This window comes from Notothenia rossii (genome assembly GCF_949606895.1).
Source record: "Notothenia rossii genome assembly, chromosome: 6".
NCBI lineage: Eukaryota > Metazoa > Chordata > Actinopteri > Perciformes > Nototheniidae > Notothenia > Notothenia rossii.
The window spans coordinates 25401377-25423852 of record NC_136909.1 but is presented as its reverse complement, the minus strand read 5'-3'; the positions used below and the strand labels follow the sequence as shown (position 1 = coordinate 25423852).

Sequence of the window (22476 nt, the reverse complement as noted above, 5' to 3'; positions counted from 1 at the left end):
GGGATCTCTTGCTTTCTTTCTTTCTTTCTATCCGGCATTCTTGTTTTCACTCTCCAACTCGTTGTTTGGCCTCCAGCACATTGACCTGAGCTGAGGGTCTTTCCTCCAGGCTCTCACTCTACTCTCCTGACACACCCAACATCACACACACACACACACACACACACACACACACACACACACACACACACACACACACACACACACACACACACACACACACACACACACACACACACACACACACACACACACACACACACACTGTACTAACTATATGAATGCCAGATCAACTTTCCTCTTTTCAAATGTAGCTGAATAAATAATTGTACATATGCTGGAAAGAGAGTAAAACAAACCAACACTTTTAAAGCGCTGAACAGGAAACAAATGATGCAATAGTAGATTGTAAACCACACAATGTCAGCCATATTACATCAAAAATGGTCAGGCTTTTTAATCCCAATCTTTTTCCAGCATCAATGTGTTTAACTTAACCTGCTTTGCAGTAATATATAGAGTATTTCACACACGGCTGTTTCAAGGCCGTGTTTCACAGCAGCAGAATAAGGTAAGCACATGTTAGCCTCCATTTGCACTCTGCTGTCAGAGGCCACGATCTTCTTCAAAAGCATCAAAGCTTCAAGACCCATTCAAGGCCACTCTCTATATGTGAGAGGGAAACAGTTTGACAGCTCTTAAGCCGGAGCTCTGATTGTTGTTTCCTGATGTTACTTTAGTATTTCATGTGTCCAACAGAGAGCCTTCCTAAAAACAGTACTGTGTGCTTTGGTGGCTGGTTTTGTCTCACACTGGTTATGATTGAGTGGTATCTTCTTAGAAGAGGCACCCACCATTACTTGAAAACAAATGAAATCTGTAATCATTTGCTGCCCTCTGGTGGATGTACATTTAAAATACTGCATGAAGGTGCTGATGAGAAACAAAATAACACATTGAAGATGCTCACAGATATTATTTAAAACTAATGTGCGACTTTTTGAGATTAGAGAAAAACACCAGTCTTATTTTTTTAAATAAGATTAATAATAAGATAATAATAGGATCAAGTTGTGAGTTGAAGAGAATCAATATAATGAAATAAACCTGTTATACTTATTACAATTATTTCAAAGGCAGCTTTAAGTTTGGATAATTTTCACAGTCAGCTTCATAATAATATGGCCCTCTAGGTTTGATTTATAGTCTATCTTAAATAGAGAAGACAAATTAATGGAATCCTTATTGCATACAAAGAGTCAGTAAAACACACCTTGTGATGTATAAAATAAAATAAATCAATGTGATCTCTGAAGTATTTTAGACATTACAATTTGTTGAACAATGAAGCATTTAAATATATATATATATATATTCTAATAATCTTATTGAATTCATCTGAAAACTTCTCGTGGCACGGACCCTATGTTGAGAATCAGTGCTTTAAGCTAACATGTGTAAAAGTGTCTTCAATATAGATGTGTTTCATAATTGATAAAACACCACCAGCTTAAAGTTAATAGATCTTTAATTTATTTCATATCTTATGCAGTATCATTCAAAAAGGCATGAAGATAGAAAAGGAGACATAAAATGGGCCATGAATATAAATATACAAAGAGGCAAAATCTTTACAGTCAGTAACATCACAGAGAGGCTTAAGCGTTCATATGGACTTGGGGCACAGCACTTTGGATTACTAAGGAAACTTTCACCAGAGCCACATTGGACACAGGCTACATGGTCGTTGACGCTTAACTTCATGCAACTGCCCAACATTCAAGCTGTATTTTACCTTAAATAAAATAAAAAATGCTTTATGTGCATTATATTCTCTCCCCCTTTGGCAAGGCTAAATATACAAAACTCAGCCGGAGCATTTCGTCCCAACTCTTGAGCATAATTTCTCCTGAACTGCAAATACGGATCCCTAAAAATAAAGACATGTGTAACTCCATATATACAGTCGTCACTGGTAAATACAAGACAAGTACCATGCTACAGATCAAAGAACTGGGACTGGTCCATTAAAAAGAGAAGCACAGTAGTAGTCAGTACGAGATGAAAGAATAGGCCACATTGGTCGGAACTGAAACCGGTCTACTTCAGCTACTTCAAGTATCCAATTACATTTCAAACCCCATCTAAAATCAACAGCTTTAAGAATCCACATTCACAACATTTAAAGTGATTTAGAATTGGCACAAACTCTGGTTAAGTATTTACTGAATGTGCAGAACAGCAACAGTACAGAAGTCAAGATGCTAGTTCAATAATATAATAAAAATGAATAACAACATTTCAACGTAACATAATAAATAGAACCTATATAAAGAAAAATATGGTTTTGAGAAGAAACAAGAATTAAACACAAAGGAGAACATCTCCCAAACAGCAGAAACAATGAGCCACAACAGAAAACATTAACAAAGGCACATACGCAAACGCACGCACACCATGTACCAGCCAGTATATGCACATGCTGAGGCACAGACGCTTAGTATGGGATCTGGTTTTGGTAATACTGGAGCATATCGTACGTTCTACTCCTGTAAGACATAGAAAAAGAGAAATCGGACAAAAGTTAATAATGCATATTAAAATTAAATAAAAATGATAAAACAAGAATCTGTTTTAGGTTGTGCGCGGACCTGTTGCTAAGGAAGCAATTCTGTATGACTTTGATGATGAAGGAAGCTGCGTCTTTCTCACTCATGCCAGGGTTGAATCGCTGCCTATATGTTGGGAAAAGAGAGTTTTAGTTACCCACAGCAAATTACAATAAAAATGCTTAGCCATTATCCCATTAACACACACATGCCGACACATCCACACGCCTGACTCACTTGAGCAATTTGATGGTCTGTCCTCTGAAGCAGGGAAGGCCGGTGTCCAGCATTAGTGTTACTAAGGAGACCACTCCATCCATGTAGGGCCTGATTCAACAGAGAAACGTCTCTTAATGGTACATGTCAGCCGTCTCTATGGTGCAGTGGACACTTACTAAGCAACACTCACCTAACGGCCAAATATCCCCTCACACACATCTCCATGAACCATTTGAATGGTGTCGCCTCCATTTTCCCTCCCATGATCATCACCATCTCATCGGTCAGTTTGATATCTGGCTCCCATCCGAGGTTCCCACCAGGAGAGCTCTCAAAAATAAACCCAAAGTCTGAAAACACACAAACACAGGAATAAACACACTGACCTGATGGCTTAGGACTCGTCTTTACTGCTTTAGTATCATATTGTGGCATCAAGACGATGTCTGGCACTTTGAAATCAAATACAAACACTTCAAATGGTTCACTTCACTTCAAAGGCTGCAGTCAGAACGATGCAAAATAAAAGCTTGGGTTACAAGAATTATAATCCCATTATTGTCTCGGGTAGAGACTGACATTTTTAAAGTTGAAATTCACTTTGACAACCTTAATACAGCCAGTGGTACAAGTCATTCTCCAAAAAGTACTAAGAGTTTTTAAAAGTGTTTAGGCATTGTCCTCCCTTCGATACAGCCACAGATTTCTAAGAGAGAAAGTACATTTTTAAAGTCAACTTGCTACATCTAGTGGAGACATTTTATATTGCAACTGAGTACCCCTACACTCACCCCTTCCTTAACAAGCTCTGTGGAGAATTAAGGTGGTCTTTAGGTTATGTATAAACGTAAAGGGCCCTCTATAGGGTTGTCCATCGTGGCTACTGTGAAAATATGGCGGTGCAACATGGCCAACTCTGTGCAAGAGGACTAGCTCCCAATGTATATAGGGAAGGCTTATTGTAAGGTAACAAAATCAAAGCCATTCTTATTTTTGGGTGATTATATAAAAACAAAAACATAGTTATCATTATTTTATAACATTTCTGTAAATAGATTTCCTAAAATCCTACACACTGGTCACTAAATGTATTTTCAAGGTTGATAATTCATGTAATTCAGTGATAGGGATTTATATAGATGTTTACGTAACTAATTAATAAGCTGCTTTGAAGAGAAGATACACTGATACTGAACCATTTGTCTGACTTGGATTGGACAATATTGAGTATGGTACAGCTCAAAGTTCACATCAGATCCACACATGCTAATCAACTTCAAGGGCACACAAACGTACCGATGTGGATCAGGTGGCCCTGGCTGTCCAGCATGATGTTGCCGTTGTGTCTGTCTTTTATCTGCAGCAGGAAGAGCAGCAAGCTGTAAGCTGCCATGCTGCGGATGAAGTTATACCGTGCCTGAGAAGAGGGAGCGAGCGTTAGTTTATACTATTAATACATACAATTTAAAGTTGTAGAAATCTGACTTATGACTGTAAAAGGTTGGGAGATGTGCCCTTTACCTTCTGGAACGCCAGTGTGGATTCGTCTCCATACTGGTTCCTGAAGTAGTCGTACATGCCAAAGTCTGTCTGTCGGCCCAGCTGGTCACGTGACTTGCAGTCCGGGATGCACTCGATCACTCCGCACTGCGGTGGAACATCAGAAACAGGAATGAGGTCACTGCTGTCAGGAAGTAATATTGAGGAATATAGGAAAGGTTTTATATGAACCTACTCCAGGGGCTGTGGCCACGACCCTATAAGGAAACACATAGAGATCCAGGCCCACCAGCTGGAAGATGTTCTTGAACAGGCTGATGATCTGAAGAGCCAGCATGTCCTGTTAACACAGAAAGGACCACATGTTGAAGAAATCAAGATTATAAAATGGATGTGACACAGCACTGTGGTAAGGGAAAGGAGAGAAGTGTCAAACTGAGACCTGTCTGCAGTCGTCTCCCACTTTAAAGATGGCCGCCTGCCAGCTTATTCTCTTGGCCTCCTCTTCACTCTTCGCCTCATCTACTGAATCTGAGCGACACTGCATACCTGAGGGGGAAATGTCAAGACACGCTGTTTGTCTGCGCACAACATTCAAGAAATAAAATATAATCTTTATGTTGGTTAAACATCGTGAGTACCTTCTTTTTCCAGCTCACTGACTCCACACCTCCTAACTTTGAACTTGGCCAGGTAAGGAGCTTTGGCAGCACTAAAGAAAGAGTAAAGCAAGAAGACAAGAAGAGGTTAGTGAAGCTTTCATATTTATTTGTGATTTGTGGTTATTGTTTGACCATTATAAACGATGGTTTTGAAGCCCACCTCTGCATGGGGGTCCCAGAATTGTAGTCTATATCCAGAACGATGGCCTCTGGGTTACTGGGAAGATAACAGCCAGGTTGGACTTGGATCTGGGCCATGGATTCCAGGCAGGCCTTCTTCCTCTCCTCGCCTTTGGGGAAAGGTCTGATGAAGACAAACAAATCAACTTGAACACCTTCAGGACTCACTTCACGGAGAGTAGCATGCATGGGTATCTCAGTGAATGACTTCAGACCACAAGTGACAGCCGGGCTCTGCTGTTATTCACAGAGGGGAGTCACTGGGGTGGAGAGAGTAGAGAGTGTTAGCAAAGGGACAACGTAAGTTTCTCCCCAGGGTGACAGCAATTAGTGCTGTAATGAGGGCTGATGGGAGGTTTGTCTGCCTCAAGTGGGTGAGCAAAACACTCTCTGTCAGAGCCAGCAATAATGGGACCTGCCAGAAAACTTCCCGACCGGTGCATAATCGAAGAGACGTTACAGCCAAATAAATGAACAACAAAGGCATTTAGAGAGCAGAACACAGGTGGAACAAAGTGGAGAAATGAACAACACTATGGGCTCAGGGGATCACTTGTTATCACTTCATAAACACCTTGCAGATCGCCTCGAGGGTTCAGTCTAAAAGAAAAGATAAACTTTGGTTCTACTTTGAGGCCTTTAGCAAATAACAGCGTCCTAGTGGCTTCAAATAGTTTCTATTTTCTCCCAGTCAGATTATAAAATGGATTATAAATCTGATCATACTGTATTGTTGCTTGACATGGCATGGAATCAATTGAAGATAAAAAGTTAGATATAGCGAGGTAGAGCTAAAACACATCTATAATGAGATCAAGCAACCTTTTGGCAAAGCAGAGAGAAGATGAATAAATCAAGGTTATGATGGGGAAAACCTTATTAATTCACAATAGACAGTAACGTAAAAAAAAATTCACCAATACACTCAAGTATTCAATCCATTAAGAAACAATCAAATAAATACGGTTGGATTAAATATAGAAAAATAATCGCGAAGAATAGCTGAATTGTAACCAACCAGTTTGCTTCTATGGAAAGTGCTATGCTGATGTGATAAAATGACCTAAAACAGGATTATAAAGCCCAATATGCTCTATTTAGCCAAACAAAAAGATGTGTTCATACTTGATAATGGCTGACACATTGATGATCTTGTTGAAGAAGTCAAACTCTCTCTGGTAGAAGTCTTTGGCTGGGCCAGACAGAGAGCCTGTGATCTCTTCCACCATCTGCTCCAGGAGCTCGCCTATGTCAGCTGCAGGGAGAGAAAGGCCAATGTTATTTACATTTATACATTCACCTGTTACATATAGCAGGGAAGTTAGTTTAAGGTCGCATATTAGAAAGATAGTCCTTCAGCAGCATCTTCTTCCTCAGTTTCATTGACTATCTATAGTCAGAGGACATTTAGCTCACATCCGATTCTCGCTCTTAACCACAGGAATTTAACCTGAGGACCATCAATAAATGACCGTTCGAATGACATAAAACCAATATTATGTGTTGGAGTCACATGATATGCACATCCAAATAAATAGTATAGGTCAATATCTCACGGTCTTTCTGGTTTCCTTCATCGTCCAGGAATATGTTGGTCTTCATATTCCAGATGAACTGGTGGGCGAGAAGCTGAGACTTCTGAGCGGCCCACAGGATGTACTCTCGCACATAACCCATCTACATGATGGTGTAACAGGGGAGAAAGACAGGGAAAGATCTGATCATTTGGAGATGTGAAGATAACCCACATTCAAGAGCACTTGCTTAGTCAGGAAATATATTTACCTTGTCGTAACGAAGAGCTTGGACAATTTGAGGAATGTAAAACAATATGGCATCCTAAAAAAATGGTGGAGAAAAAATGTTACCAACGGGTGAAAAAAAGGGCTACCATAAACATTTCATGGTTGTTAGTGAAACACTATGTCTCCAAGAAATAATAGGGGCATCCCTGGAGCTTATAATAAGTTATAATGTCAAGGACAGTGTAGCAATACTCTGTTAAATGTGGGGTATGTACTTTTGGAGAAACCAGCTCTGCCTCTTCCTTACAGAGCCCCTCCTTCAACACACACGAACGCGCACATGACCAATGAGGTAAGTTTGTGCACAGATGGAAGCAGAGGCGCGGGAAGGTATTTTGAGTGGGGGTGCTGAGGTGCTGGACTCCAGTGAACACTATTACGGGCACTATAGAGCACGCACAAAAAAACTCCCCACACGCAAACACACAGTAAACCCGCGACTGTTACAATGAAGGCTCGATAATCAGCTCACGGCATATAGGCAGGGGTAAAGTGCTATTTTTTACGAGTGGGGAGCGGACCTCACCTCCTCTAGGGGGGTCCGGGGGGATGCTCCCCCGGGAAGATTTTTTTTAAATATTGAAGTTAAAAGCATCAATCTGCTGCACTTTGAGAGCAACATTAAGAGATCTATGGATACATCTCTCAACACCCAGATGAAACACAACTATAAGCAGATGTTCTTTTTCTTTATGGATATTTTACAAATCACTCCCCTTTCAAACTGTATTCTTGTTTTACTTCCATATAGTATTTCATAACTGTTTTTCCTTTATTCTCTTATGTTTTTTATAACTATAATGATCATATGAAGGTGTGCCGCGGAAATAATCTTTTGAATAATTTTTGACCAAACCGTTTGAGACCCACTGAGATAACTTAGACTAAAGTTAACTATCGAAACACTCAGAGAGTCCTTTAGCTCACCCGAGCCTCTCAGTCTGAGAGGAGAGCTCTCCTCCAGCTTGTTGTGGAACAAACAGCTCCGTATGTCCGTTAGTGCAGCTAGCTAACCAGATGCTAACAACACGGTCCCTGCTGCTGGCACCGGTCCCTCTCTCTCTCCCCCTCTCTCACACACACTAAATGCGCTATTTCCGCACACACACAGAGCCGCGAGCTTGAATGACACAAGCACACTTTTATTTCCATGCAACTCTCTGATTGGTGTGGTGTCTTGCCTCTGTTGCATTCACTGAACACGGGAAATTACAGTCCTGCCGTCCTTTCTAGTGTCTTGATGAGGTTCACGTAAAGCAAGGTTAATGTATTATATTATTGAGGTAGAATTGTCCGGGGCTACAGAAAAAACATTCGGGGCAGGCCAAAATATTATTTTACCAACAATGTGGAATTTATTGGCTACATATTACACAGATTATGTACAGCGGGAGCAGCAATAACCGTCAAATAATAATTCAGACAGGGGAGCTCCGCACCCCCTGCCTGCCGCTAGGGGGTGCTGCAGCGCCCTCAGCACCCCCCTTCCCGCGCCCATGGATGGAAGGCTGATAGGCAGGTAGGCCATCCAGTTATTTTAGCCGGGCCGGCTAAAACGATTGGTCGTGCTTTTTACACTACTACGGCTTCCACGGATGACATTTTTTAATGGATTTTTTGTCAAAACACTTAAGATATTCATTGCTATCGGGATGTTAAGAGCATTCCATGGAATATAACAAAAAGTGTATCTCGAGCCGGTTTCTCAAACTTACCTACCCCACCCTTTACATTTTACTGAAAAGTTATCAGCATCAAAATGTACCTAAAATATCAGAAGTGAACTACTCATCATGGAAAATGTATCATATCAGAAATATATATTATATAATTATCATGGATTTATGTGTACATTACTTTAATATTGCAGCTAATGAAAGAAAAGCTTATTTTAATAACTCTGCATACAGCGTGGTTACTTGTGCAGTGACTCTTTACCTAACCTATATTAATACATCATCATTTATATTTGACTATACATTTCATCATTAATCTGGGTCTACAATATAACCAGTAACTAAGGTTGTAAAAAATATTGTAAAAAGAAATTCACTTGAAATGTGGAGGAAGTAGCTAAAGAAAGTACTTAAGTACACGTTACTTTCCAACACTGCCATAAGTTATATTCATTACAATAATAGACACCTGAAAACTTAGGTCATGGGTGTGTTTAATAGTTTATGCTACTTCAGAAAAGAATTGGTAGGTTTGTTGCAACAGAGATGATAATATCTGTATGTGAATGTGAGCCGTACTTACAGGAGGAAAGGAGCGGAGAACTTTGACCCCGTACTGGGCGGTCAGAGGGTGAGGAGGGTACATGGAGGAGAAATAGGACAGTCCAGTTGGGGGGTCTGCGGGGGCCCAGCACAGGATATGACTCAGCTCTGGGGAATCAGCATCAATCGTGTGCCACGTCACCAGGAACTTAAGAGGGGGGGAAAAAGACAACAAGGTTCAACTATTATGGTCGGCATGCATTACAGGATCCATATCAACATATCAGATTTGACAGCAATCAGATGCGAGGTTATGACCCTGAGCCTGCCGGTGTGCTAACAAGCCTCCAGAGGAAACTGTGTTTATTAGTCACGTAAATGACTGAAACTAACAACTGTGAGATGTCAAGGAGGATCATCTGTTAAATGATGGTGGCCTTTGGGGAAGGACATGCTCGGCCTCCCTTTCTCCTTCCTCTCACAGGTACGAGGCTCATTAAGAGTTCAGTCGGCTAGAAGTAAATAAAGAGGACTATAGGAAGCTGAAGGGAGAAGATGACTTCAACAACACCGACCTCTCAAGTGACTCAATATGGTAACTTGAAGGCAACTACTTTTTTCTTCCATTTAACTTTTGTTTTAACTTTCAACTTCAAAAGTCAATGACCAAATAACCTAAAAAGTCACATGAGATCATAAAGCATCTTTAAAGTCAAAGAGATTCAACAGCAGTCAATAACACCACCCTTACAATTCCTGTCTATTTGGATAATGGTGTTTGAGTCTATGGCTATGGTAGGAATGAATTATGATTGTAATTGCTCAATAAAATGAGGCCCAAAAGAGCACTTTAACCAAGACATAAACAATTTGAAGGAATGGTCAGTACAGAAAACATATTGAACAAATATATAAGAACAGACCAGAACCAGATTAAGAACTTCATGGTGGTGTGACATATTTTGTATCTTTTCAAGGTACTTGAACGTCGATGGTCGAAACCCATTGTCGGTTACAGAACTTAGACAAACTCTGTGTCTGTTTGTTGTTGTCTAACTCATTTTTTTGTGATTTGCACAAAACTACTTCAGAATAAAAGCACTGTGTTTGTGTTGGCGAGCGGAGGAACTCACCTTGACTGCTTCAGGAACATCACACACAGCAGCCGGATCCATTCGCACAAGGCGAGTCACCTCAGAGACAATCGCCTCTGTGTTTTTAAACCTGAAAAACAAATACAAAACATTATAGCTGCATGCCAAATGAAGGATTTTATGGGTTTGGATCAATTGCATTGGTGTGTCATTTACTTTTATGTTTGACTAAGCCATATCCTTCTCATAGACTAGCCAAATTCATATTTTTCATTTTCAGCCTTCTATTGGTGAAAATAATTATTCATATTAGATGCAGAATAAGAAGAACTATTTTTGTTAGTTAAACGGTACAAACACAACTCTTAAAATGTTAACTCAACAACAGATTCACTCTTGTTTTGGAACGCGCTGTGCCGCTTGGGGTTTCGCCTCTTTATATTAGCATTTTTGCCGTTGGGTTTGCCATTTTCCATATTTAGGATATTTTCATATAGCTAAGACTGGGCTAAATTAATGGTGAATGAGATTATATCACAGTTGTGAATTCTTTGTTACCTTTGTCATGTTGAAGTTTGTTATTAAAATAATTCTCACTGCAATAGTAAGCAACAATGTGGATAAAGGTATACAGTTTCACTTTTAAAGCTTTTCAAACTTTCAACATTGTTAATGCTCAAATTATGAATTATTGAATCTTTTCAGATGTTCAAATGTGTCAGACAAACTCTAGGGAACCTTCAGTTTGACATTAATGAACATTGGGTATACATTGCATTTCCGTTTTCTGTGTACCTGGCAGGCAGCTGCAGGGCGAGGTACGGGGCTATGCTCCAGGCCAGGTTAATGTTGTCCTTCCACTGTTTCTCCGTCAGACTGATGTATTTGGACCTCCAATTATTAATGCTGGTCTCCACCGACTGTTCAGTGGCAATGGCAAGCTCCGGAGTGGATAACGGGTTGTACCATATTGTCAGGCGTTCAATCTCGCTGGCCTGAAAAGAGACATACAGGGAATGGGACTCAAAATCATAATCAGTAAATAAAGATTAAGTGCAGAGACAGGATAGTTTTATTTTCTCAAATACCACATACTTATAGAATATATAATGATTTTGAACATGTAAATACCAGTAAAGCCAATAACAGGGTCCGGCGTTTCATGTAGTACTTATGCAGCTGGATTCCTCTGCTGCTTTTTTTGGACAGTCCTGAAACAGTACAGAAACAATTCATCAGTAATACATTCTGACAGTGGGGATATTTTATAAATAAAGACCTATTTGTATATAAAAAGAAGCATATGGAGGTTGAGTTTCCATGTGACCATGTTAGCTTTATGAACCTCTCAATATATTGCATTGGAAAAAAAAGAGTGAGTAAAAAGTAAATGGAGCATTGAAGTCACGTTGGATTCAGAGGGTTAGGTTTAACATCCAGATGTTTTACCGGATTTCTTGGATATGGTGGACATCCCGGAGGACAGAGGGTAGGTATTGATCCATCCCTGAGCCACCTGCTGCCTCTGGCCCATAGCTGCATCCAGATTGCTCCGGCTGTCGGCCCCTGCCACCACCGACAGGCTGTTCACAGACATGTCTTGGGGATCTACACAAAGGAAAAGGAAATCCACATATAAAGTGAGAATTCTGGGGTTGTGTAGAAATTCCAATTTAGGTCTGATTACTGAAAGACTAGTCTTCTGAACCTTGGGGAACCAGCTGGTTGGCCGCTAGATATTTCTTGTCAGACTGCATGCTGGCGTAGAACTTGATCATTATACTGATGTCTTCTCTCAGCCTCTTATCCGTCTGGGTGGGAAATTTGGGAGTGACGCTACACAAAGACAAAGTTGGCAAACACGAGAGAGATAAAGGTTTAAATCATACTGAAATTGAGTTTTCTGTTTTACTAAAAAAACAAATAAGAAAGAAAGAAATTCCACCTGAAGTAGTCAAAAGCCGTAGAATAGATCTTCTCTCGAAGAACATTTCTGATGGTGGCATTTGTCACAACATCAGCATGCAGAAGAGTCAGACCCAGAGTCAGCAGTCTAAAAAAGCAAAAGGTATGACACAATATTATAGGATTTGTTATTTTTGCCCCTGAACATCATACTGTTATTTATGCTGTAGGGTCAGTTTTGATGGCAGGATAAACATACTGGTATCATTCAAAACTAGAAAAACCTAATGAATCAAGTGGTGCCATGTAATGCCTTATTGGTGAGAAAGAGGCCAAATAACCCTACAAAGTAGGGCGAAATGTTAGAAAGGGTAAAACTGTTGCCTCCAAGGGATTTAATGAATTTGCTGAAGTAATAATGGGCCAAGGTACCTGAATCTTGGTCCAATGGCAGCAACATGTCGGTTCAGACTGCTTTTGGGTCCTCCGACGCTCAGACTCAGAGATCTCTGCAAAATGGCGGTGAAAATCTCCACTTGGTCAGCACTGCTGTACTTGGCTATCTCAAACCTCTGCACCAGAAACTGGAGGGAGAGCAGAGAGAAGAAATAAAGAGGTGGACGATTCCAACACTAAAAAGAATTAGCTCAACTGATAGAAAAATACATCAAATGATAGAACCTTTTGCATCACCTGTGCATTTTTTCATTTACCGGTACATGAAATAACATTATCTCAAAAATAGAAAACATACAAAAGGCATAGTTTATGTCTGCCTGTCACTGACCTCAATCCAGAGGAAGTGAGGGATGATGTCAGGTTCACAGGGGGCAGGTTGACTCTCCTCTGATACAGCCAGAGGGCCGGCCTCTACCTTAGCCACCGAAAACAAACCCATCTTCAACTCTACGGACATTTGCCAAGCTCCGGCCATCTCACGCATGAACTAGATAAAAAAGTAGATAGGAATAGAAGAACATTCATTGAATCCATCTAAAACAAAAATACATATCTATTAGAAGAAATGCTGACTTTTAAAAAGTGGAAAATATACATACTGGCACTTCCACCCCATTGTGTGCAGCCAGGAGCCATTCCCAGCAGGCGATAGCAGTTTCCATGCCGTGCTCGGTAAACATCTTCAGAGGGGACCAACACAGATGGTGCAGGAGCTGAGGGTTGCAGTCTGAAAGAGAAAATATAGAAACTGAACATGATGAATTGTAACAAAGAAAAGCAGTACTTTTGCTGAAAAGCGTTATTATATAAGCAAAATGAAATGCGGCAGAGCTGCTCACTCTTGGTAGTAATAAGAAGAGCGGCCATCTTGAACATGGACTGGGTGAAGGCCTCTGGGTCTTTCCTGTCCAGAGCGCTGGTCATCTGAAGGATTATCAGCTTGTTGAGGTCTGACTGGCTGTGAGTCGCCTCTGAGAACTGGATCATACCAGCCACCTACACAGATCATAAAACAGACCGGTTTGAATCATACTACATGCCAAGGAAAGTCTTAATTTTGAAATATTAAAAAGGGTAATTTCCCCCCAAAATCAAAAATACATTTGTTTCCTCTTATCTGTAGTGCTATTTATCATTCTAGTTGTTTGGTTTTGGTATGACGAGTGTTGGAGATGGAGATTTATAGCTTGTAAAGATGTCTCAAATAAAATCTAGATGGCACTCCGCTTACTGAGCCTAAAGGGCCAAATAAATACATTTGACCAAATTAGTAGGTGCACGCTTCCCTCTGAGTAGAAATACAGTTGCCGGTTTGTAGTTCAGTACAACAAAAATTGTTCTTACATGAGTAACTGGTTCATGATGAAGAAAATTCTGTAGAATTGTTGTGTATTTTTTTGCAATTTGATCCACACAAGCTGAGTGCCATCTAGCTCTAGTATATTGGAAAGAGTGCAGACATCTCTACGGATGATATTTACTCACACAAAACAATCTTTCTATTGAAAGATAGCAGTAAAGATCAGAGGAAAAATATGTATTTTCCAATTTTGGAGTGAACTGTCCCTTTAGAACTTCACCTCTCCTGTGTAGCGGTTGCGCAGGTTGAGGGACGCCATGAAGTTGGAGTAGTCCTTCTTCACACATGCTGGTCTCTCTGTCAGCTGGGTGGTCTGATGACAAACACAGTTAGGGGCCACATAGGGCCACACAGTCCCAAGCTAGCAAAGTAGAAACGTAGCTGTACCCTAACACTTGCTATACTGAAGGTATCGTGCCTGAGCCCTGACTCTCTGCATTTAGAGTTCAGACCAACCTGAGGGAAAGCAGCCTATGGTTGGCCACATGGTGGAGGACAGCACCAGCATAACCAGTTAGCCAAATGGGCCACCAGCCAACCAACCCACCAGTCCATTGCAGGTGAGTAACCAGGCAACCAGCAAATCCGCAAACCAGCCAAGCAACCAGGTAGGTAGTTCGGAGCAGTTTAATAAAGACAAAATAAAACAAATGAAGCAAATGAAAAGACACATATAGCAGAATTCAAGCCCAAGAACATAAAGGCAATGTATAGCAAGCAAAAATTATGTCATACAGACTAGTAAGCATGCACACATGGACAAACGATGCTGAAAGCAAGCAACTAAACAATTAGACTCACAATGTTTAAAAGGCTATGCAATATAGAAAACACATATATGTGTAAAACAGATACAAGGCGTTTCTGTTCAGTATTAACAAAACGGCAAAGGCTTTGACTATTTTGAAGTAAATAAATAGCAAATATTTTAACTGAAAAAGCCATGTTGGATAATGTTAGTAAGCAACAAATTAAAAAGCCTGTAGGGCCAAAGGTAGGAACCTGAAGCATCCTCAATGCTCTGAACAATGTTTGACTGTACTTCAAAATCTTTGGTACGGCTGTAAAATCAGAAATTGTGCTTGTGTTGTTGTGTTTATTTATGTTAACGTTATTTGATTATCACCATTAATGTTGTTGGAATAACACCCCCTTTAAGTAAGGAAAGGGATTGAGTGTAAGCTACAAGATGCCTTAATGTGTGTGAGACTCACGCCCAGTGTGGTACTCTGTCTGTTGTAGCCTGCGAAGTGAAGGATGCTCTCCGTGGCCATGGCCAGGCCGGTGTGCTGGGACAGTCCTGACACCCAGTTCTGATGCTTGTTCAAGTATTCCTGCACAGCAGAAAAGGGGAGTTAACAGAAAATACTTAGAGATGCAGAATATTAGGGACATTGATACAAAATCCATTAAAGATATACAATGAACTGTTTCCTTCAAAAAACTAATTCAAGTTATTTTAGGTATTCTGTATTACTTCTATAAGTAATTAAACTGATTGCTTAAATTACAAACAAAACCAAAGTCAGAAGTGAAGTTAAGACTTATGGTATCTTAACTTTCATTAAGATCATCACTGACTTTTTTAGATTTACTTACTGTATAGACACTTCTGTTTTGTTTGACTAAATTAAAAATAGCTACAATTCCCATATCTGCAGATTTTTCTGACCTCAAAGACAAGATCTCCACTCTGAGGTAATAAAGGAGAAGGAACTCACCTGTAGGTGGGACTTGGTGACTGAAGGGGCCCATTTCATGGCCTCTTTCAGGATCTCACCACAGCGGGCAGCAAAGTCCTTCACTATGCTCTGCAAGGAGAAAAAGAAACCATAATTGGGTTCATAAATTCAGAGAGGGGTTTTTGGAGAATCAAATTTCAAATAAATCTTAATTAGGCAGACTCTTCTTTCATAATTATAATAAGCTCAGTTAGTCATGTAAATGATGTAACATGGACACAACACATTTAATTAAACGCAAATGAAGTTGATGAACATATGAAACAATCCAGAGTGAGAAGTAAGAGAACACTAATGTCTTTAAAACTGATACTCTGCTGTCCTCTAATGGTCATCAGTGTAATACCAGTCTAAACTCACCTCTCGGGCCTCGTAGGTGTCAGGAACAGTGATCCTGTACGGAGTGTCTGGGATGTCATAGTAAGGCGGATCCTTGTGGATATCCTAAATAAACAGAAAAGAGGAAAATATTCACCAAAGTAGATGAAGTTCTTATCAAAAAGTAGCAATAGTTCAGTGTAGAAATACTCTGTTGCAATTAAAAGTCATGCTTTCAAAAACGTATATATACACTCATAAAAGTACAAACTATAAGGATCCTAAAACATACTTAAATGTACAAAAAGTAAAAGTAGTCATTCTGCAAAACAAGACATTTCAGAATAATTTTTATTGTATTATAAATGATGAGTTACTGGCCACCACTAAATATTCCACACCAGTACTCACAGCACTTAGTGACAGCGAGAGAGTCTGCAAGATGTCCAACATGGTCTTCAACACACGACCACTCCAAAGCAGATGGGGGAATCTGGTAGAGATAAAGCACATAATAAATATGAAACTGTATAAACCATGATGGAGGCCAAACTTTCATCAACACTTACGTCTCAGCCAAACCAGAAAGGTATTTGTCCGCGACTCTGCGGATCCTCTTGTGGGTGTGGTTGAAGTTGATCAATAAGAATTGGGCATGTCGCTCTAATTCCTCCTCATGCCCTTTGGTCTTGGGCTAATAACATGATAAGAATGCATTAATTGTAATTCAATGATACCAACAAATTAAACATAAGGATCGATGACATTCAATTTAACTACCTTCTCAGCCATCATCAGGAGAAAGACATCAAACACCTTATCGCCAACACAAATGATGCACTGCATCATGCCTGAGAAGAGAAAAAAGGCATTGGAGAAAATGACTTAGACGACAAGAGGGGAAAGAACAGCCGGAGATGGACGGTTGTTAAGCGCTTACCAGATTTGTCTTTCTGGATGGCCTTGTCTTCAAAGTATCGAAACATGACCTGGAACCTGTCAGGATCATTGGATCGCAACATCCTGAAAAATAAATATTACAAAGTTTCATGATTTGACTTAAATGATTAAAACACTTAAATGTTTACCAGACACATGAGTGTAAAGGAGCTGACCTCATGTATTCTAGTCTGTAGACTGACAACAGGTATGTGGACATGGCAAAGTCTAGCTTGTTAATGAGGGCAGAGACTTCAGGAGACGGGTCGAGAAGATTGCTGATGGTCGATCGCAGTTCGCTCAACTCAGCCTGGTGGACAGAGATGGAGATTTAAACAATATTCCTGTTGTAACTGGATTCCAAAGTATTTTTTAAATACCTCACTACAAAAAAAGTCTGGATTTTAAACCCTGTACCGGCGTGACTGTATCATTCTTCAGGGCAGAGTTGTATTGCAGTTCGGAGCGAAGAGGTTCTCCACTGGGGAAGGTGAGAAGAGGAGACGTGGTGGCAATCTCACACACACCTTCATACCACTCCTCTGGCCAAAGCCCTGAAAAAACAAGTATATATAATAATAATAATAATAATAATAATAATATAAGGCCCAAGGGCATTGGGTCAAGTGTGCAGGTGGAGTTGCTGATGGTGGAGAACAGACGCTTGGGGTTGCTGGAGCCAGACTGAATGAGTTGTGAGTAGTAATTAGACCGGGCTGCTTTGAGTGCGTTACTGCACTGCTGGAGATAGTCTTTGTAGATTTGAAGATGGACTGTTAGTGTGTCCAGTCATACATCCACATACAGTACATCCACATCCAGAAATACAGGGAGTCAGTGGACTGCAGTAACTGATAATACACTCTTCAGTATGTTTTTGGTTGTATTTGGGTTTTTGGTTGTACTTAGGTAGATACATCTGTCAACATCTGTCCAAATCTACCCATTTGGCATGATATACATTTCCGAAATGTTATTTAAGGTGTTTCATCACATCTGCACAGCTGAGTTACAAAACATCCACATTAAACAGGGAAGGATTTGGGAAGCTATGGACTCAGTGAACAAACTCAGGGTACTTCTGGAAGTGTTCCTCTTGCTCACCTGATCCTTCCACAGCAAAACCCATGACCACCGAGTACAACCAGAAGTCCCTGAAGAGCTTCTGGAGCCTGGGCTTGGCCTCTTTGATTGGTGGAAGTCGTCTGGTCAACTGTGAGTACGAATATAATGTAGATTAAAAAATGCATTACTCGAACTAACGCACTTTGTTAAAGAAGTCCTTCAAATACATACATCAGATTACATTTTTTTCGATATGCTGCTCATTGTATTAAATAAAGATATACAAATAACAGTTACATTAACAACTGCATACAACTCCTACCAGACAACTAGCCCTTCACCAGTGAATGAGTATTGATTGTATTTGCTGAATTGTGAAGAGTTTTAGTCAGTCACAGCACTTTTTGCTCTGTTTGATTTGGTCTATTTGTTCAGGAGAAGCCCACATCAAAGTTCAGTTCTGTATTCAATTCGTTGCTCTTAGTCCCACAAACAGAAGCAACAGAGCACTTCCCAGCAGTACACAGTAAAGGTAAGAGATTTACAGAAATGAACTGCTTTTATGATAGTTTTATCCTAAAACCTTCAATACATCTTTGATAACTTTGATCCTACAGAGTTATTTAAACGGATATTTATCGAATCTTCTAAATGTTGATCACATTATTAATTAGGCCAAACTAAATGTCTATTCCTTCTCTTTCAGACTTCAGCATGTGGGTCATCTCAGTCCTCTCTGTGGCCTGCCTGCTGGTCAGTCCGTCCCATGCTGAGATCAAAGAGCTCAGCTCTCACTTCGCTGACCCTGAAGAGGTCCCCAGAGGCTTTGAGTCTGGGGGGGCAGTGGATATTGAGGACATCCCCTTGGAGTTCCACAAAGAAAACACTGTCACTAATGACCTAGTTTTTGATGATTTTGAGGATGAAGATTATATTGATTTTGATAAGATCCTGGCAGCGGGTGATGACGATTATACGTGAGTACTAACACTTGAGGTGTAAAGAAATGAAGTAAAAAAAATGCTTTTTGTAGGCCTGACAGAGACAACTCTTATTATTTACTTGTAAATTGTCTGTTTTATACTTGATTATATTTTTCTGTCGTCATTGCTGTAAATATGTATATGTATGAAAGTGTATATAAACTTTTGAATTGTGTAGAATAAAATGTTCAACCATAACAAAATGATCAGTGACCTTTAAAGCAGCTACTGTATAATTCAAAGGTCTTTTAAAACAAATATAGAGTCATTCTATCATTGAATTTATGGATTACGAGTTTCTTTTATGTTTCAGTGAAGGGGATGAGATAGATGAGATCGCCACCCCCGCCCCGGACATCGACATCTTTGCCGAACCCTCCGACCCAAAGATCCGCCGGGCTAGACTCCTGCGGCTGTTCCACGCTCGCTCTCGCCTCCAACGCCTCAACATTGTTAACGCACATTTCGGTTTCAACCTCTATAGAAGTCTTCGTAATGACGTCAACCAGACCGACAACATCCTGCTCGCCCCTGTTGGTATATCTGTTGCCATGGGGATGATGTCTTTAGGAGCAGGACCGGGAACCCAGGATCAGATCTACAAAGCTTTGGGATTCGCAGAGTTTGTCAATGCTAGCCATCACTACGACAACACAACAGTGCACAAGCTGTTCAGGAAGCTGACGCACAGGCTCTTCAGGAGGAACTTTGGCTACACGCTACGCTCCGTGAACGATGTCTACGTAAAGAAGGATGTCGTGGTGAAAGATAGTTTCCGCACAGAGACAAAGGCTTATTATTTTGCAGAGCCGCAGTCAGTGGATTTCAGGGACCAGGCCTTCCTGAAGAAGGCCAATCACCGCATCCAAAAGCTGACCAAAGGGCTGATCAAGGAAGGGCTCAAGAGTGTGGACCCAAACATGGTGCTGATGCTGCTCAACTACCTGTACTTCAAAGGTGAGTCAACTGTCCATTCACTTCTTTAAGAGGCAAACATAACATTTGTCTGGCTTCTTTGGATATTCGTATCGCAAAGTAAACGTATGACTATTTGTTTGTATGATCAGGTACATGGGAACAGAAATTCCCCAAAGAAATGACTCACTATCGCAACTTCCGAGTTAACGAAAAGACAAATGTTCGCGTGCCAATGATGACCAACAAGGGGAACTATCTTGCTGCTTCCGACCATGAACTAGAGTGCGACATCCTACAGGTGGGTGGCCTCACACTAAAAAAAATGTTTTACTTGGCGTTCGAATAGTGGACATAAAAACGCTACTGTGCAGCATAACAATGACGTAAACGTTCTTCTTCTCAGCTCCCCTACACAGGACAAATCAGCATGCTCATTGCCTTGCCTACGAAGATCACTGGCATGAGGACTTTGGAGCAGGAGATCTCTCCCACAGTTGTCGAAAAGTGGATCAAAAACATGACAAACAGGTCAGCAGCATTCTCCTGAACCGGATAGCTAAGAAAGCACACAGTTCTTCTTTTTAGTTTAACGCTCTGGTGAAAATGTTTAGAACTAGCGGACATTTAAAAACTAAACCATGAGGAAACTTGTTTATGCCTTCCTCCAGGACTCGAGAGGTGGTGTTACCTCGTTTTAAACTGGAGCAGAACTATGACTTGATTCCCAATTTGAAGGAGATGGGCCTCACTGACTTGTTCCAGGAGAGTGGAGATTTCTCTGGAATGACCTCTGAAAATATTTCCATGAACTGGGTGAGTAAGAGTTAATCTTTCATGAGGCACATATCAAAATAAAGTGTTGATGTTGTTGTGGGCAATGCAAAGTCTTTCTAAAATAATGGAAGTTTCCTGGTCTCCCCCACAGCTGAAGCACCAGGGAACCATCACTGTGAACGAGGAGGGGACTGAGGCTGCTGCTCTGACCCAGGTGGGCTTCATGCCCCTCTCCTCTCAGATCCGCTTCATTGTGGACCGTCCCTTCCTCTTCCTGATCTACGAACATCGCACAGACTGCCTTGTGTTCATGGGTCGGGTCGTCAACCCTTCACAAAACTAAACTTTACCCAAAAGTATAATATATAAATGGCTAAAATATACCAGACAGGCACATTTTTGGTCAGAACACCCATCCTAAACACTATGATATAATACAACCCTATAATAGCTGGGGTGTTGTTTTGTTTCATAATTACTTTTATTAGTTTGTTACATGTAACATCAAGTCATTATTTTTTAAATTCTGTGTTGTGACCATATATACAGTTTATGGTTGTGACCCTGTTGGAGTGACTCAACGGGTATTTGTTTTCTCTCTGTTAATGTTTTATCTTTTCCAATGAGGCAAGAGGAGAAATGTGCTAAAAAGAGATGACATTGTATGACTGTCATTACCCTAATGCCGAACTGTAATAATTGCAGAAAGACAAAATAAAAAACAATAAAGGGGTATTAAACTAATATATAAATGTACTAGATAGGTATGTCTATGAAAATAAGAGTGTTAACGAAAAAAGGAGTATTTTTTTCTATACACATAAACATATATATTTAATACAAAACCAATTTCATATAGCTTACCTCATGTAATGACAGGTTAATAGTAAGAAAGCATAGTTCTAATAACCTCCGGCAGTGAACTCGTGACACAGATATTTGTACAGGAGCTAACAGGGTAAATATTTGTAGATAGAGGTAATTGCTCACTAAACAATTGGATTCGCTTGAAGCTCTCGCATGCTGTAGATGATTTAACTGTGCACTGGGTGGGTATTGCAACACAAATTCTTGTTTTAGATTAATGGAAATTATCTCCAAAGGTGCAGCAGTTTTTATAGAAATCACACACTCACCACAGCAATTACTGGAATGAGGACTCCCAGATTTCCAGCACTACTTGATGCCTGAGGGAGACAAAGAGGGATTAGCAATCTACCAACATTGCTGCTATCAACTTCCTGTTGTGTTTAGACGTTAGATGTACACTGAATAAAAATAGAAATGCAACACTTTTGTTGTTGCTCCCATTTTTCATGAGATGAACTCAAAGATCTAAACAATTTCTATATACACAAAATAACCATTTCTCTCAAATATTGTTTACAAATCTGAAAAGATCTGTGATAGTGAGCATAGTGAGATAATCCATCCCACCTCACAGGTGTGGCATATCAAGATGCTGATTAGACAGCATGATTATTGCACAGGTGTGCCTTAGGCTGGCCACAATAAAAGGCCACTCTGAAACGTGCAGTTTTGCTTTATTGGGGGGGGTCCGAAAACCAGTCAGTTTAACCCTAACCCTAACCCTAACATGTCACCCATTGAGCATGTTTGGGATGCTCTGGATCGGCGTATACGACAGCGTGTTCCAGTTCCTGCCAATATCCAGCAACTTCGCACAGCCATTGAAGAGGAGTGGACCAACATTCCACAGGCCAC

General features: G+C 40.4%; 2 protein-coding genes across 3 annotated transcripts in view; one reads left to right on the top strand and one right to left on the bottom strand.

The window, feature by feature from the left end:
* Positions 1–1510: 1510 nt before the first annotated feature.
* Positions 1511–22476, bottom strand: part of pi4kab (phosphatidylinositol 4-kinase, catalytic, alpha b) — a 30713-nt gene continuing 9747 nt past the window's right edge. For both annotated transcript variants that reach the window (XM_079686447.1, XM_079686448.1), the window contains 36 exons: positions 21888–21938; positions 18116–18224; positions 17429–17565; positions 17188–17321; positions 17013–17095; positions 16853–16923; positions 16642–16766; positions 16484–16565; positions 16115–16198; positions 15734–15823; positions 15227–15346; positions 14233–14325; positions 13492–13648; positions 13252–13379; positions 12981–13139; positions 12626–12777; positions 12234–12341; positions 11997–12124; positions 11738–11896; positions 11420–11499; positions 11084–11283; positions 10328–10418; positions 9235–9402; positions 6956–7009; positions 6727–6847; positions 6296–6425; positions 5151–5294; positions 4970–5040; positions 4771–4877; positions 4564–4668; positions 4350–4475; positions 4125–4245; positions 3019–3178; positions 2847–2936; positions 2652–2735; positions 1511–2549 (listed from right to left, as the gene is read on the bottom strand). In XM_079686447.1, coding sequence (XP_079542573.1) covers positions 2498–2549; positions 2652–2735; positions 2847–2936; positions 3019–3178; positions 4125–4245; positions 4350–4475; positions 4564–4668; positions 4771–4877; positions 4970–5040; positions 5151–5294; positions 6296–6425; positions 6727–6847; positions 6956–7009; positions 9235–9402; positions 10328–10418; positions 11084–11283; positions 11420–11499; positions 11738–11896; positions 11997–12124; positions 12234–12341; positions 12626–12777; positions 12981–13139; positions 13252–13379; positions 13492–13648; positions 14233–14325; positions 15227–15346; positions 15734–15823; positions 16115–16198; positions 16484–16565; positions 16642–16766; positions 16853–16923; positions 17013–17095; positions 17188–17321; positions 17429–17565; positions 18116–18224; positions 21888–21938 — 4074 coding nt within the window. In that variant the 3' untranslated portion in view covers positions 1511–2497. The remainder of the gene's footprint in view (positions 2550–2651; positions 2736–2846; positions 2937–3018; positions 3179–4124; positions 4246–4349; positions 4476–4563; positions 4669–4770; positions 4878–4969; positions 5041–5150; positions 5295–6295; positions 6426–6726; positions 6848–6955; positions 7010–9234; positions 9403–10327; positions 10419–11083; positions 11284–11419; positions 11500–11737; positions 11897–11996; positions 12125–12233; positions 12342–12625; positions 12778–12980; positions 13140–13251; positions 13380–13491; positions 13649–14232; positions 14326–15226; positions 15347–15733; positions 15824–16114; positions 16199–16483; positions 16566–16641; positions 16767–16852; positions 16924–17012; positions 17096–17187; positions 17322–17428; positions 17566–18115; positions 18225–21887; positions 21939–22476) is intronic.
* Positions 18471–22043, top strand: serpind1 (serpin peptidase inhibitor, clade D (heparin cofactor), member 1). The gene is made up of 7 exons (XM_079686449.1): positions 18471–18608; positions 18783–19053; positions 19373–20016; positions 20127–20275; positions 20381–20505; positions 20646–20790; positions 20903–22043. The coding sequence occupies exons 2-7, from the start codon at positions 18791–18793 to the stop codon at positions 21092–21094; spliced, it is 1518 nt and encodes a 505-aa protein (XP_079542575.1). The 5' UTR covers positions 18471–18608; positions 18783–18790; the 3' UTR covers positions 21095–22043.

What these genes read in the sequence shown, in the direction of transcription:
- serpind1 (XM_079686449.1), top strand. Translation starts at nt 18,791, where the DNA reads ATGTGGGTCATCTCAGTCCTCTCTGTGGCCTGCCTGCTGGTCAGTCCG. An exon ending in GCGGGTGATGACGATTATAC is followed by an intron (nt 19,054 to 19,372) that starts GTGAGTACTAAC and finishes TTTATGTTTCAG; the next exon opens with TGAAGGGGATGAGATAGATG. An exon ending in TAGAGTGCGACATCCTACAG is followed by an intron (nt 20,276 to 20,380) that starts GTGGGTGGCCTC and finishes TCTTCTTCTCAG; the next exon opens with CTCCCCTACACAGGACAAAT.